Source organism: Phaenicophaeus curvirostris, chromosome 4 (genome assembly GCF_032191515.1).
Source record: "Phaenicophaeus curvirostris isolate KB17595 chromosome 4, BPBGC_Pcur_1.0, whole genome shotgun sequence".
Lineage (NCBI taxonomy): Eukaryota > Metazoa > Chordata > Aves > Cuculiformes > Cuculidae > Phaenicophaeus > Phaenicophaeus curvirostris.
Window position 1 is genome coordinate 2,548,618 of NC_091395.1, and position 13,192 is coordinate 2,561,809.

Here is a 13,192-nt window from a genome sequence, read left to right on the forward strand (position 1 = left end):
CTCCGCCTCGGGACTACAACTCCCACAGTGCCCCGCGCGCCGCCGCGCCGCCGCGCACGCGCGTCACCTCGGGTAACCCCCCTCGCCCCGCGGGGAAAGGGAGGGGGAGGAGCTGTCTGCCGGCGTGACGTCACAGCCGCGCGACGCGCCGTGACGCCAAAACGCGTGCGCCGCCGCCGCCGGGCGGTTCCCTGCGCCGTGCGGGAATAAAGCGTTTGGGTTCCAGTCCGACTGCTGCCGGTCCCCCCCACCCCGCCCCGAGGGCCTCGTGCTGCCCCAAGCAGGGAGCGAAGGTGCCTCCCCCTGTGCTGGGTTTGGGGTATGGGACGGGGTGCGTGTTGGGAGCGCGAGGTGGGGGCTGCGGGGAGGTGCTGGGAGATGCAGAGAAGGTGCTGGGAGATGCAGAGAAGGTGCTGGGGGTGTGGGGTGGGTGCAAGGAAACGCAGAGAAGGTGCTGGGGGTGTGGGGAAGGTGCTGGGAGATGCAGAGAAGGTGCTGGGGGCGTGGGGTGGGTGCAGGGAGGTGTAGAGAAGGTGCTGGGGGCGTGGGGTGGGTGCAGGGAGGTGTAGAGAAGGTGCTGGGGGCGTGGGGTGGGTGCAGGGAGGTGTAGAGAAGGTGCTGGGGACGTGGGGAGGGTGCTGGGAGAGGCAGAGAAGGTGCTGGGGACGTGGGGAGGGTGCTGGGAGAGGCAGAGAAGGTGCTGGGGACGTGGGGAGGGTGCTGGGAGAGGCAGAGAAGGTGCTGGGGACGTGGGGAGGGTGCTGGGAGAGGCAGAGAAGGTGCTGGGGACGTGGGGAGGGTGCTGGGAGAGGCAGAGAAGGTGCTGGGGACGTGGGGAGGGTGCTGGGAGAGGCAGAGAAGGTGCTGGGGACGTGGGGAGGGTGCTGGGAGACACAGAGAAGGTGCTGAGGGGGTGGGGAGGGTGCTGGGGGATGCAGAGAAGGTGCTGGGGGTGTGGGGAGGGTGCAGGGAGGTGCAGAGAAGGTGCTTGGACCTTGGAGTGGGTGCAAGGAAACACAAAGAAGGTGCTGGGGGCACGGGAAGGGTGCTGGGAGATGCAGAGAAGGTGCTTGGACCTTGGGGTGGGTGCAGAGAGGATGCTGGGGATGTGAGGAGGGTGCTAGGAGTGTGGGGTGTGTGCTGGGGGTTTGAGGTGGAGGCATGGAGTGGGTGCCAGGGACTGTGGGGTGGAGACGAGGAGGGCACTGTAGGTGTGGGGTGGCTGCTGAGGAACCCTGGAGGGAGCATGGGCTGGTTGTGAGTGTGGGGTAGGTGCTGGAGGCATGAGGAGGACGCTGGGGTGAGTGCTGGGTATCACACAGTGGGCACTGGGAACACGGGGTGAGTCCTGGAGATGTGGGTGCTGCAAGGTGTCCATCCTTTGCTTGTTTCCTGTCTCTCTGCTGCTTCCTCTCCTTTCCAGCAGCTGCAGCTCACAGGTAAAGAGTGGCTCTGATTAAGGCATCTTGCTAGTGGCTCTTTTCTGGCAGTTTTAGTATTAAAATATTTTCTGATGTTGTCTTGGAGGTGGTGGTTGATTCTGTTACTGCAGAAGTGGATAGGCAACCATGGGGAAAGTTTTGCCAAGCCTAGATAATCCCTTACAAAATTAACAGGAATTTTTGACTACTGGAGAGCTGGAACAGCATAATTTACCTCGGATTTGTGCTTTCTTGTTGGTGAGGAAGCATGGCTGGAAAGTACTGGTCCAGTTTTGTTGGTAACTTGTATTGAGCACCTGGGGACTGGTGGGAAGAAGCAGGTTGAGAAATGTCTTCTTTGTGACCCGTTTTGCTCCACTTCCAGGAGGATTCCTAAACCACACTACAAAGCAGTCTGGGGAGAAGCTGGAACAGCTCTGATCCAGTCGTAATTTGCTCACAACTAGGAAGAAAACACTAGTCCTCAGGGCTAAAGATCTCCTGCTGTTTCAGACAGTGTGTCGTCTTCAATTAAATCTCTTCTGACACCTCTGTGGAGTGCCTTCCCCTCCCAGGGGATGAGCCCAGCTTCCTGATGCCTGGCTGCCTCTGCTTGGTGAGCTCATTTGGTTTGAATCCAGGGCTGTGAAATTCCTAAGTGACCTCAGCTATTGTCCAGGCTGCACCTGCCTTATTTGACCATCATTTGCCACAGGCATTCTGCACAGTTTTCCTTATCCTGGTAGTGAGATCCTGTGCAGGAAACGCAGCCCTTGGGGCGATGTTTGTGATAGTTCTTGGTTTGAAGTTGGCTTTTTTTGGACTGTTTTTAAGGCAGGTGGTGGTTCCTATGCTGTTATCTAAAACACCAACTCAATTTGTCTAATTAATGAGGGCTGTGTTTACCAGAGTGGCTGTAGATATACTCTTCTATCCTGAGTCACTCCTCTCCATACAACCAGTCTGAACTTTCCTTCCCAGAAGGATTTTAAGCAGTTTTCCTGTTTTTTTTTTCTTGTTTCCCTTACTGACTATAATGCCTAAAGGTCTTCTGCCTGTTAATGTAGACATCTGTGTAAATGCCCATTCTTGTGCACAAAACATTTTAAGTTCAAGGTAGTGATGTTCCCTAACATTGTTCTGCCTGATGACGGTAACAGCTCATTTCTTTACAAGTTATTGACTGTCCGTTTTTTTTTGTTCTTTTTTTCTGTAAAAGTAACAGAAATGAGGAAAAAATGAATAAAATGGATTTGCCACCTACTAGTGTGCTGAATAAATATCCACAGTGGATGCTTACGCAGAACCAAGAGGGAGTTTTGGGTGATAAAAAGGTATGTCATCGTGGGGTGAAAGTGTAATCGGTTACTGGCTGCATAATAAAACAACGTTGGACCATGTGCTTTTAGTTAGACCTGTGGCGCTGCGATCTGGGAATGTTTACAGCTGGTTTGTCCTGTGAATTGTGATTAAATTTAGGTGCTCTTGGGTTATTATGGACTGAATTAGCTTGTTAAAATCTCCATTTTTAAAAAAATTAAAATATTCTGTATCCAACAAATATTCTGCATCCACTGTGCTATTATCTCTCTAGAAATTTCCTTCTAGCACTTTTGAATTTTACCTGGTCTAACAGCTTTTGGTGCATTGCTCAACCCAGTATTGTGGTCTGTGCAGCAGCAAGGAGTGGGGATTTTTCATCTGTCTAATTTGAGAGCTCAAAGCACAATTGCCTCAAGCTGGAGCCTGTTGGGGGGGTTTATAGGGCTGGTAGGGCTCTCCAGCTTTCTGTGTTTGCATACGTTTGGTATTTCAGAAGGTTTTGCAGCTCAGAGGTATCTGACATCTTGATGATCAGTTAATTATGCTATTTCTGGTGTTCCAAGAATGTTCATGTGTCCTTGGATGTTCTTTTTTTTCTGTCTTCAGTATAACATTTCCCACTAGAAAGGACCCCTCCATAACATCTGAAACCACTTTAAAAATTAGACAATTCTTTAATGAAACAAAAGCAGCAGGCTCAGTTCATCAGTTTCCCTTCTATAATGCAGGAGTAAAAAATCAGTAGCCTGGATATTAAGGTGTTGGTCAAAGCCTATGTGGCTTCTGTTTGCTGTGGTGCAGGCTGTGTGCTGTGGCAAGCTCTTTGATGAAGGGTTTTGATTAAACTTTCACCCTTCATTAACTGGAGGAAGGGTTTTGTTATGCAAGCAGAGAGTCAGCAGCTTCTTTACTTGTTTCAGAATCTCCAGGCAACTTAGTGTTTCTGAAAATGCATTAAAAGCTGGTTTGTGTCTTGTGGCCTCTTTCGGCTGACAGGATTTCTTCTTCAAGTGTTGTTCTGTGATGCTTAACCATATTTGCTGTTACTGGCATGATAGTTTGCCTGCATGTTTTAACCAACCTGAAGGCTTTTCAGGCAGGTCAATGTTATCACAAGTTTTGCAGTTTAAATAAGTTTATTAATCAGTAACTTCTAGTAAATACGCTGCTGAAAGAGGGGGGAAAAAAAAAAAGCCAGCTGGGATGTTCTTTTTCACCTCACCTAGTGTGTTTAAAGCTTCGGTTTGTAAACCAGTGTTCATTAGTTGATGGGGACATCAGTCCTTTTAAATATTGCACGTAGTTTTAAGTCCATGGAGTGTATTTATATCTTCGTGAAGTTCCTCACACGTATCTGGCAGGGTTGAGTGAAGAGGGCTGGCTGAAATATGGGAGCGAGGAAGTGGGGAAACTGAGCTGGTGCACACAGCTTTACTGAAATAGAGGTGCAGTAAAGGATCTCGGCCTGACTGAATTTGAGTGACTTGAAAATTACTTAAATTATTATTCTTTTCTAGTATCTGTTTCCTCAAGTTTGAGTTGTGCATGTGAAGTAGTGTTGAGGGGTTCCAAATCGATATTTTCCCTAATCTTGTTCTTGGAAAGCTACAGAATCTCTTTGATGGGAAAAATCCAACCTCAGCCTGCACGTTTCCAGTCAGGGTGCTCAGAGTTAAGGACAGAAATCGGGGCATGAACCCAAATCTTTCCATAAGAGGAGGTGTCACCCTGTTGTTAGTTGACAGCAATAGTTCTGCTGCATGGTCTCCATAGCTGTGGGTGACAACCTTGCTGGGATGCAGCATTAAAGCCACGTGTGGCACTGGCAGTGTTGATACATCCTTGGCGCGGTTTGGTGTGGTCAGTAACCCAGCCTCTTCCAAATGTTGTCTGACAGAAGCCTGTTGTTCAGAGGAGCGTTTTGGAAGATGGGCTGCCATTCCTGGAGTTCTGTGGCTCCATCATTTACAGCTATGAGGCCAGTGACTGCTCCCTTCTCTCAGAAGATATCAGGTAATAGCTCTTACATTTGTTTGTTTTCTTTAAGTTCTTTTTATCTTCCTGAAAAGGACTCGACTCTTCTCTTGATCTCCGTCTCCTGGCTGATTGTGTGTTTGGTGTGACCAGAGCTCAACAGTTTGGCCAGAGAAAATATCCAGTCCTGTCGACTGTCTTGTTACACATAGCAAACTTGTCTTACTGCTTGCAAGTGCAAACCAAACGTGTTTCTCATGATGGTGAATTATCTCTGCGAGAGAGATCCCTGGTTTGTGTACAGCATGTGGTGATTTATAAATACCTCTCCGTTATGCTATGCAGTCATGGTTTCCCATTTGGTCTTTTTATGGGAGGTGCCATTGCTGAACCCTGCAGGCCCTTTAGGCAGAAGCAGTAAAGGCTATAATGCAGGTTCTTTGCCTTTTGCAGTGTGGATAATTCCATGAACTTCAGAGACTTCACAGGGAAGTATGAGCTACAAGAAATGGAGCCTATGTGTTAATTCATAACTGGGGCTGTATGTTTGAAGAAAAGGTAGTAAATTCATGGTGCAAGTAGATCATAATTAATTCCTCCCCTTTTTGCATAGCACAACTCGTATTACAGAGGAAAAAAGGTACTATACAAAACTTTGAGTGCAGTGGGATAGATAAAGAACAAACTGTCAAGGGAATATAAACTATTCCATCTGCTTTTGTGTCTGGCTATTTCCTGAAGCTTGCTATACTGATGTTTGCATGCACTAGGGTCTGCTAAAGTTTGAAGGGTTTCTTGTAGCTCGTGGGGACAGCAGGAATTTCACCTCCTTATGGTTTTGATTTTAAAATGGTTTCTGGGCCTTCTCTGTGTGAAAGGAAAGATGTACTGGCTGTGATTTCTCATAATCATCTTGATGTAAGATGGCTTAAGCCTGGTCTTTTCAATATTGGTAGGAGAACAGCTAAATGTGAAGAAAATCCATTTCTTTTCAGGCAGAGTTTGTCAGATGGGGCTGCTGTTGGATTTGATATTGAATGGCCACCATCCTATACTAAAGGAAAAATGGCAAAAGTAGCTGTAATCCAGATATGTGTAACGGAGGCGAAGTGTTATTTGTTTCATGTGTCTTCAATGTCAGGTACTGTACTTCCTTTCTTCTTTTTAGTGTGGGCATGCGTTGTCCTATGTTTCTTGTGATTAAGTTTGAACGTAAGCCTTGAGCAACAGCTGATTCTTCACACATCCTTCTACCCTTTCCTGCCTACAGTAAAAGGATTCATACTTTCAAGTTTTGCCTCGAGGGGATCATAGCCCAAGTCTTGGCCTGTGTGCTCGCACACAGACTTTTAGGTTCTGAACAGGGCAAGAGAATCAAGCTTATGGATTATTTTTCTCTCTGGGAAAGAATATTCTAATTCGGTTCTAAAAATTTAATTCCCTGCTCACATAATGAGCTTTCTGTTTAGTGCCAAAATAAACAGCGAACCTAAATTTAGTAGGCTGTGTTTCTTTTTTAGTTGGCTTCAATAACAAAGCCCCTCAAAAATGGTGGCCGTCACGCTGTTTGTTCCCAATACCTGCGTTTTGTAACACTGGTTTTCAGGAAAAAAATGCTGGGTACCTGGCGTGATGCAGCTGTGGGGAGAGAAGGGCATGCGCGCAGTAGTCTGAATTCATTACAGATGTGAAAAAAGCTTCCAAATAGGGAAAATGGGAATGAGGGAAGGAGGCTGCAATTTCATAACCTTTGGTTGGAGTGTTAGATTGAAACTGTGCCTGTGAGATGTCTCTGATTTCCCTGGGGTGTGCATGCTGAGGTATAATAGCGATAATTTTAATGTCAGTGTTCAAGCCTTTGTCATTTATAGCAAATGGGGTGGAAAATTTAATTGCCGGAGGCTATTCAATCTGGGAGGCAGAAAGGTACAAATGCACAAAAGAAAAAGATTTGAGGAAAGGAAGTGAAGGGAAGAAGCTAAGCATAAAAGAGCTGAAATGCTTTCAATTCTACAAGTGAAGATGTTTGTGTGTTGGCGCTGAGCACGATTCCATGTCGCTGCTGTGTGTCACAACAGAAGATGGGGTTTCCTCCTCAGTCATTTTCTGTTTGTACCAACAGGAGCTGCACTTTGAACAGAGTGAGATGTCAACCTTTTTGCAGGAACCACAGCCAATTTCTGATTATTATGCAGAAGACATTTGATCTACAGAACTGTAGATGTTGGCAGAATTACCCGGATGGATAAGACTTTTTTTTTTTTTGTTGCAATAAAAATACTGCTTCCTTCTGCATGAGGGACAGAACGGAGAGTTCTTGCACTGTGTGTAAAGGATGAAAGTGACATTTATTTATTAGGAAGATTCTTAATAATTTTCAATTTCTTAATCTTTTTTCTCTCCCTGCATATGTCTAAGAACATGGCCCTTCTCTCAGATTTTAGCCTCTCTATAGTCTTGAACTTAGACCTCTTTAGCTCATAGCTAGTTTTCTAGAAATAAGGCAGTGGAAAATGGAGCATGAGTCCTCTACTGGGAAGCTCCCATCCTTGAAGGTTTTAGTGATGATGTTCATAGGTGAAAATCCCTTGTTCAGTAAGTCATCTGCGTATGTTGTAGGTTTTTATTAAGCTCAGCTGTGTTTATCTCCTCTACAGAGAATTTCCTGTATTGCATTATGGCTGAGGTGCCTTGGCAATGTTGTACTTTGTCTGCATCTTATTGTACCACAATACTACAGTTTTGTGGGATTTAAGGTGAATTTTCTAATGCTCTGAATTGGACCTGCAACTTCACAGTCCACCACACAGCTGACTGGCTACAGCTGCAAGTGTGTCTGTACTCTGTGTCAGCGGTAGCTGTAAATGTGTTGAGTTTGGTGTGTAAAATAACACTCTACATCACTGCTTTTGAAGTATTTAAATACGTATTACAGTAGTGAAAAGGTGAAATTTGAGCTCATAACCAAGTCAGAAACAAAGTCCTATGTGTTTATGCAATACTGCATGTTTGTAGGTACTAGAGTTACACCTGAGACTAATTCAGGATATCTTGCTGTGGGTTGCTGAAGGCATTTATTTAAAAAAGCTGCTCTGAATTTTAAATGGAAGCAAGCATAGAGGGAAGAAAGGCTGTGTTCGTTCAAGTATTATCTGTCTGTGGCTGTTCCCTCACGTAGAAAACCAGATAGGAAAGCTGCACACTTTCATTCAGTGCTGTAAACTTGAAAGTACCGTTTGATCCAGGATTGCTGTGCCATCAGTTTGGGATAAATCAAAATATAATACTTGGCATTTCTGTGCATCCTTGAATATTTTTTTCTTACAAGTCTGACTTTTCGGGGCTTGATGGAAGATCTGGTTGGTGAATTCTGTTTCCCAAATGCTATCATTGAACCAGCCCAGCGTTAGCACTGAGTGTGCCTCCACAGAATCTATTTTCCTAGTGATTCTCTATGCTTATGGTTTAAACTGTTTCCCAGGAATGTGAAATAGTAAAATCAGGGAAGGAATGATGTGGAAAATAGTAATATAATATTGCCTATAATAATAATAATAATCATGAGCCTCCAGTCCTGAGAATTAAAGTATCTTTTCCAGTTAGTGGTTGCCTTTTTATGTGATTTAATGTTCAGTAAGAATAAATAAGCTTTTTTAATTTTACTTGATTCATTTCTCAGGTGCAGAAAAAAAATTGCGTATTTTGGGTATTTCACTCCTGCTTATCTGCAGATGCTATTTTACAATAAATTGATGTTTCCAGTCATTCCAGAGAGCAGCCAGTCACATAAACAGAGCAGTTCTGGGGCTTTTCTCTTAAAGCACAGGGTTTTGTGATAGCCTTTGTACTAGGATTTTGTCATTTCCATTAGACTTTCTGGCATCTTCCAGTATTTAGTTTCTCATGTTTGGGCTTAATCTATTTTAGGTTTTCCCAAGGGACTCAAAAGGCTGCTCGAAGATGAAACAATTAAAAAGGTTGGCGTAGGAATTGTGGGAGATCAATGGAAGCTGATGAGTGACTTTGAAATCAGACTGAAGAGCTTTGTGGAGCTGGCTGACGTGGCTAATGAGAAAGTAAAACTTAAAACCTTTTTGTTCTGGGAGGGAATCTTGTTCTTTGTGCTATGCAAAATGAGGCTTCCATATCTCCATGGGAGTTCAGTTCTGATAGCAATTGTATTCTGTAGCGTAAAGCAGAGATGTGTTGTAATTTATTTTAAAAAATAAGTTTAAAAACAACTCTAGAAATAGGTAAGTCTGTCTCAGTGAGCAAGTTAATAATGAACATTTGCCCCTTTCAGTCTGTGCACCTTTTGCAGTCACAAGCTATGGCTTTTTAATTCAGCTGCAGATGCGTTTTCTGTCCTCCTGAGTGATAGAAATTGCCAGATTGTGTCAAACCAGGGTTCTGCTGGCGATGGTGTATTCATACCAACAACAGCTGGACCTCTAAAACAAGATACAAGAAATGCTGTGGGAGGCAGTGAAGGACTGGTGCCTGTTTGAAGGGAGGCAGCCCTCCTGCCATGACTTGCTTGGTGCTGGAAGGAAGCGTCAAGATCTTCCTTCAAATCCTCCCTACAGAGGTGTTTGCCACACAGTCTGAAGCCATAGAAATAGCGTTTCCATCCCTCTGAAGCTGGTGTGGCCTCTGCTCCCGTGTGATGCAGTTTCCAGCACCGGGTGACCCATTGTTCAGCAGCAGCGTTGCATCTGGCGCACCCTGAATTTCAGTTCAGTTGGATTTTGGTTAGATACCAATTAATGTCAGGAGATCCGCGCTGTCTTATTAGGGAAGAGAGCAAAAGGTTTAATACCTTGCAAATCACCCTGCAATTCTTATTTCTAGCGTGTCCCTTAAAGCTTTTCTATCTTTTTGTATATTCAGGGCTTCTCCTTACCTGCACTTCTCTTTCCTTCTGTGCTCCTGTTTTTTGGTTTAGTGGAATAATAGCAGCAATTCTAGCTTCCTGGTGGAGAACAGAGATTTATGCCCAAAAATAACACTACTGATGCTTTTCTCTGTTCTGTGCCTTATGTACCCTGTGTAATTAGCTCACAGCTGGGGAGAGGGGAGCACAATGCATCATCAGCAGTTGGGGCAGTGCTTTCCTTATGAGCCATCTTGAAGTTTTGTTTCCTAATGTGTCGGAAGTTGTACAAATTAAACAGTTTTGCTCAAACAATAGAAGGGGCTGTTTCTTTTCAGACTTGGATTTTCCTCAGTTCACATCCCCTGCTTTTTTTTTTTAATGCCAGCATCCAACTCCAGAATGATTTGTAATGAAGATGAGTGATGTGATCTCCAATAGCAACTTTAAGGTCTTCTGCTAAAGAGAAAACTAACCAAAAATAAACTTGAAAGCGAAGACTGTGAGAAAAAAGAATAGGATTAGGTATAAGGGCACAATGCCAAGGGGAGGGCTAGGGGAGCCTAAAATGAACCGTTGGCGGCTTTTTTTTTACAATGGGGATGCGCTGATAATGCTGCAGTGCTGCTAAATTCAATGTGTCTGCATGTTTTGCAAGCTGGAATAGCCAAAGGCTGTGCCTGTGAGCCCTGGATCCTTGAGGTCTGAAGGGAAGTTCCCCAATTGGCTGTTGAGACAATAGCATGTAGCAAATTTGACAAGTAGGATTTCAAAAGCAATTGAAAACAGCAGCCTGGTGGGATGACTTCTAGAAAATTCTGATGAAATAACTGCTTCCCAGCACACTGAATAGTGGTTAGTGTGGTCTGTAACTGCACTCTTTAGCTCGCTCTTGGGTTTGGACTTGAAAAAGAACAAAACTGGCAGATTTTAATATTCCTGTGCTTATATTAAATAAGTCCCTGGTGTTTGGTGCTGAGTTTCTCTAATTAGAAAGGCAAATAGTAGAAACATCCTAGAGGAGAGAGGGTTGCTCTTTAAGTCTGTGGCTTTTATTTTATTGATCTGAAGCCTACATTGTACAGGTATTTCCTATTTTTGGTAGTGTGACAATAGCACCTGGCACTGCATGGACTCATCTGGCCCCAATGCCAGTTTCCAGCATTCCAGTGTAGGTATGACCTCTGACAATATGGTTTCAGGACAGGGAAGCAAAGCTTTCAAATGGCCAAACTGCCTTCTTATAAGGGCAGAATAAGGCTTGGAGAAGGCTCACTGCTTTGAGAAATTATTCCCTTCTGACTAACCCAGAGCTCTTTGCATCTAATGGGGCTTAAGTATACTTTGCTGCTTCTAGGAATGTATTCTACCAGGTCCAATAGCTTTCCCCTTTAAAAAAGTTCTGTGTTCTTTTTTCTTTCCCCAGCTGAAATGTAAGGAGATATGGAGTCTAAATGGTCTGGTAAAGCACCTTTTTGGCAAGCAGCTTTTGAAGGATAAATCTGTCCGCTGTAGTAACTGGGAAGAGTTTCCACTCAACAAGGAGCAGAAATTGTATGCAGCCACAGATGCCTATGTATGTACAAGAGGAGATCACAGTTCCATTCAAATCAATAAATTCTCTCTAATGTGCTGTTAGCTGCTGGTTTTAATGCCTTTCTGCTACAGAATGTAATGAACGTAGGAAGACTGAGGTCCACTGTGGATGTGGGATGCTTAGAGGTGGAAATGCCACCAAGTAGGTTGCCATCTAATTCTTTGTCTGTCTTAAGTGTTTAAACTTCGGTGTTCACCCGGAGCTTCCGAAGTTCTTCTCTGTGAAGATTATACTGCTTGTCCTGGCTCGGTAACCTGTCTTGTTGCTGAGACACTTGAAGATGATGTTGTGGTGAACACTTCATGGAGAAAATTGAATGTAGATAGAAGAAAAAAACCCCATTCCACAACAGCCTTGAACCTCCCGTGAGGTCCCTGCCTTTTTAATGTTTCTTTATGTTGCAAGTTTGTCATTTTAGTGAGGTCTATTCATGAAGCGGAGCTCCTGGAAGTTCTGCTGCGCTCTAGGGTGTGCCAAGTAACATGGGCACCAAAAAGTATCCCTGAGGAGTGTCTTTTCCCCTCTCCAAGATGTCTCCTCAGGGAAGTGAGTTTTGATGGAGCAATCAGGTGAACTTTATATCTGTCTGTATGGAGTAAACCTGAATTCGTGCAGTGTGATTATCCCACCTAGGTGTAACATGGCTGATGTGTATTGAAATACAATAATTGCTTACAGAAGTGTAGAGTGCTTAATTATTTTTGGTTCCCTTGTCTGCAGATATTCACTATAGCTTGCTTGCACTTTTGGATATATTTTCTGTTGGGGATTTTGCTTATGATTCTTGAGCTGTTTACAAACCAAAATCCTGCTAAATATAATACATGCGATAAAATTAATAAGCAACTTTGAAGAGCTACAGCCTTCTCCAGTGGCTGATAGAGCAGAACCACAGCATGGAGCACCAGGAAGAGTAGTTAAGTTGGATGTGAATTTTAGTCACTCTGTAAACTCTCTGCTTTTCACCACTTTGAAAAGAGTGTAGTTTTCCTGCTGCTCTATGAAGGGATTTACCAATATGCTGCTGGGTGCTGCACGCTTCCTGGGAGTAAATTGTCCTTTATGGCACCAAATAAAATCCTCCCAGGCTTTTATTTTTGTGATTAGGTTCAGTGGAGGATGGGAAGTGGGGCAGCGGTTTGTTTTCCTTTGCTGGCTCAGGAAACTTTATGTATTTTCTAGTTTTTTGTTAAATGTTGAGCTGTGGAGGGTTTAGCACCTGTTAAGACGCAAACCAGTAAGGAAAGGAGCTCTGGTTTTGCTGCCTGGCGTGGCTGCTGTAGCCAGCTTTTTCCAGGCAATGCATCTTTCTCTGTGTGCTCTATTCTGCCTTTTTGAGCCTCACAGGACCATGAGGGAGTGACTTGTTTCTTTCTCTTTCCTTTTTAAGGTGCTTTGGTTAACATGTGTAGCCTAATTAGCACATTCCTGGCTTTAGGCTACGTTTTCCTATTAGAACTTATTATTCATATCAAGGGAAATACTAAGCACACAGCGCCTATCTTGGTAGGTTCACAGCTATTCTCTTGGAGCGCTACATAAAATCTGAATGAAGTGGAGCAGATGGTGAGGCTGGGAGCAGAGTGCTTGTAGCTCCCCATTTGCAGATGGCTTTATAAGATAACCATGATGGGATCTAGATAAGAATATCCACTATAATGTGAACCCCAAGTCAAGAGTCTACCTTTTGCAAAGCATCCTGTAAAATGTAACCTGGTTGTGATGAGCAATGCAGACCATTGACTAGGTCACTTGTGGGCGTGGGCCAGAGACTTGTTTTGATGTTCACAATGTATTCGTGCCATGGTTTGCTGAATTAATCCTTGGGGTTTTTTATTTAGTCTCCAAGATGTTGCTTTTCTGCAGAGCGCCGAGTACTGATTTTGTTTCCTTTCTTTTGCAGGCTGGCTTCATCATTTATCAAAAACTGAAAAATATGAATAACAGTGACCGAAGATTATTTTTTGTAAGAAGAGGTAAATTATACATTCAAGCATAAGGAAT

The 13,192-nt window shown here is 44.1% G+C and overlaps 1 protein-coding gene across 3 annotated transcripts in view; it reads left to right on the top strand.

The window, feature by feature from the left end:
- The first annotated feature begins 202 nt into the window (after positions 1-202).
- WRN (WRN RecQ like helicase) overlaps positions 203-13,192 on the top strand; it is a 41,944-nt gene continuing 28,954 nt past the window's right edge. The window contains exons 1-8 of one of the 3 annotated variants that reach the window (XM_069855075.1): positions 203-293; positions 1,807-2,037; positions 2,641-2,755; positions 4,642-4,757; positions 5,714-5,859; positions 8,646-8,794; positions 11,018-11,167; positions 13,092-13,164. In XM_069855075.1, the coding sequence (XP_069711176.1) occupies positions 2,660-2,755; positions 4,642-4,757; positions 5,714-5,859; positions 8,646-8,794; positions 11,018-11,167; positions 13,092-13,164 (730 nt within the window). In that variant the 5' untranslated portion in view covers positions 203-293; positions 1,807-2,037; positions 2,641-2,659. Of the gene's footprint in view, positions 294-1,806; positions 2,038-2,640; positions 2,756-4,641; positions 4,758-5,713; positions 5,860-8,645; positions 8,795-11,017; positions 11,168-11,266; positions 11,330-13,091; positions 13,165-13,192 lie in introns of those variants that run through there. The other 2 variants (XM_069855077.1, XM_069855078.1) reach the window with 2 other exon arrangements.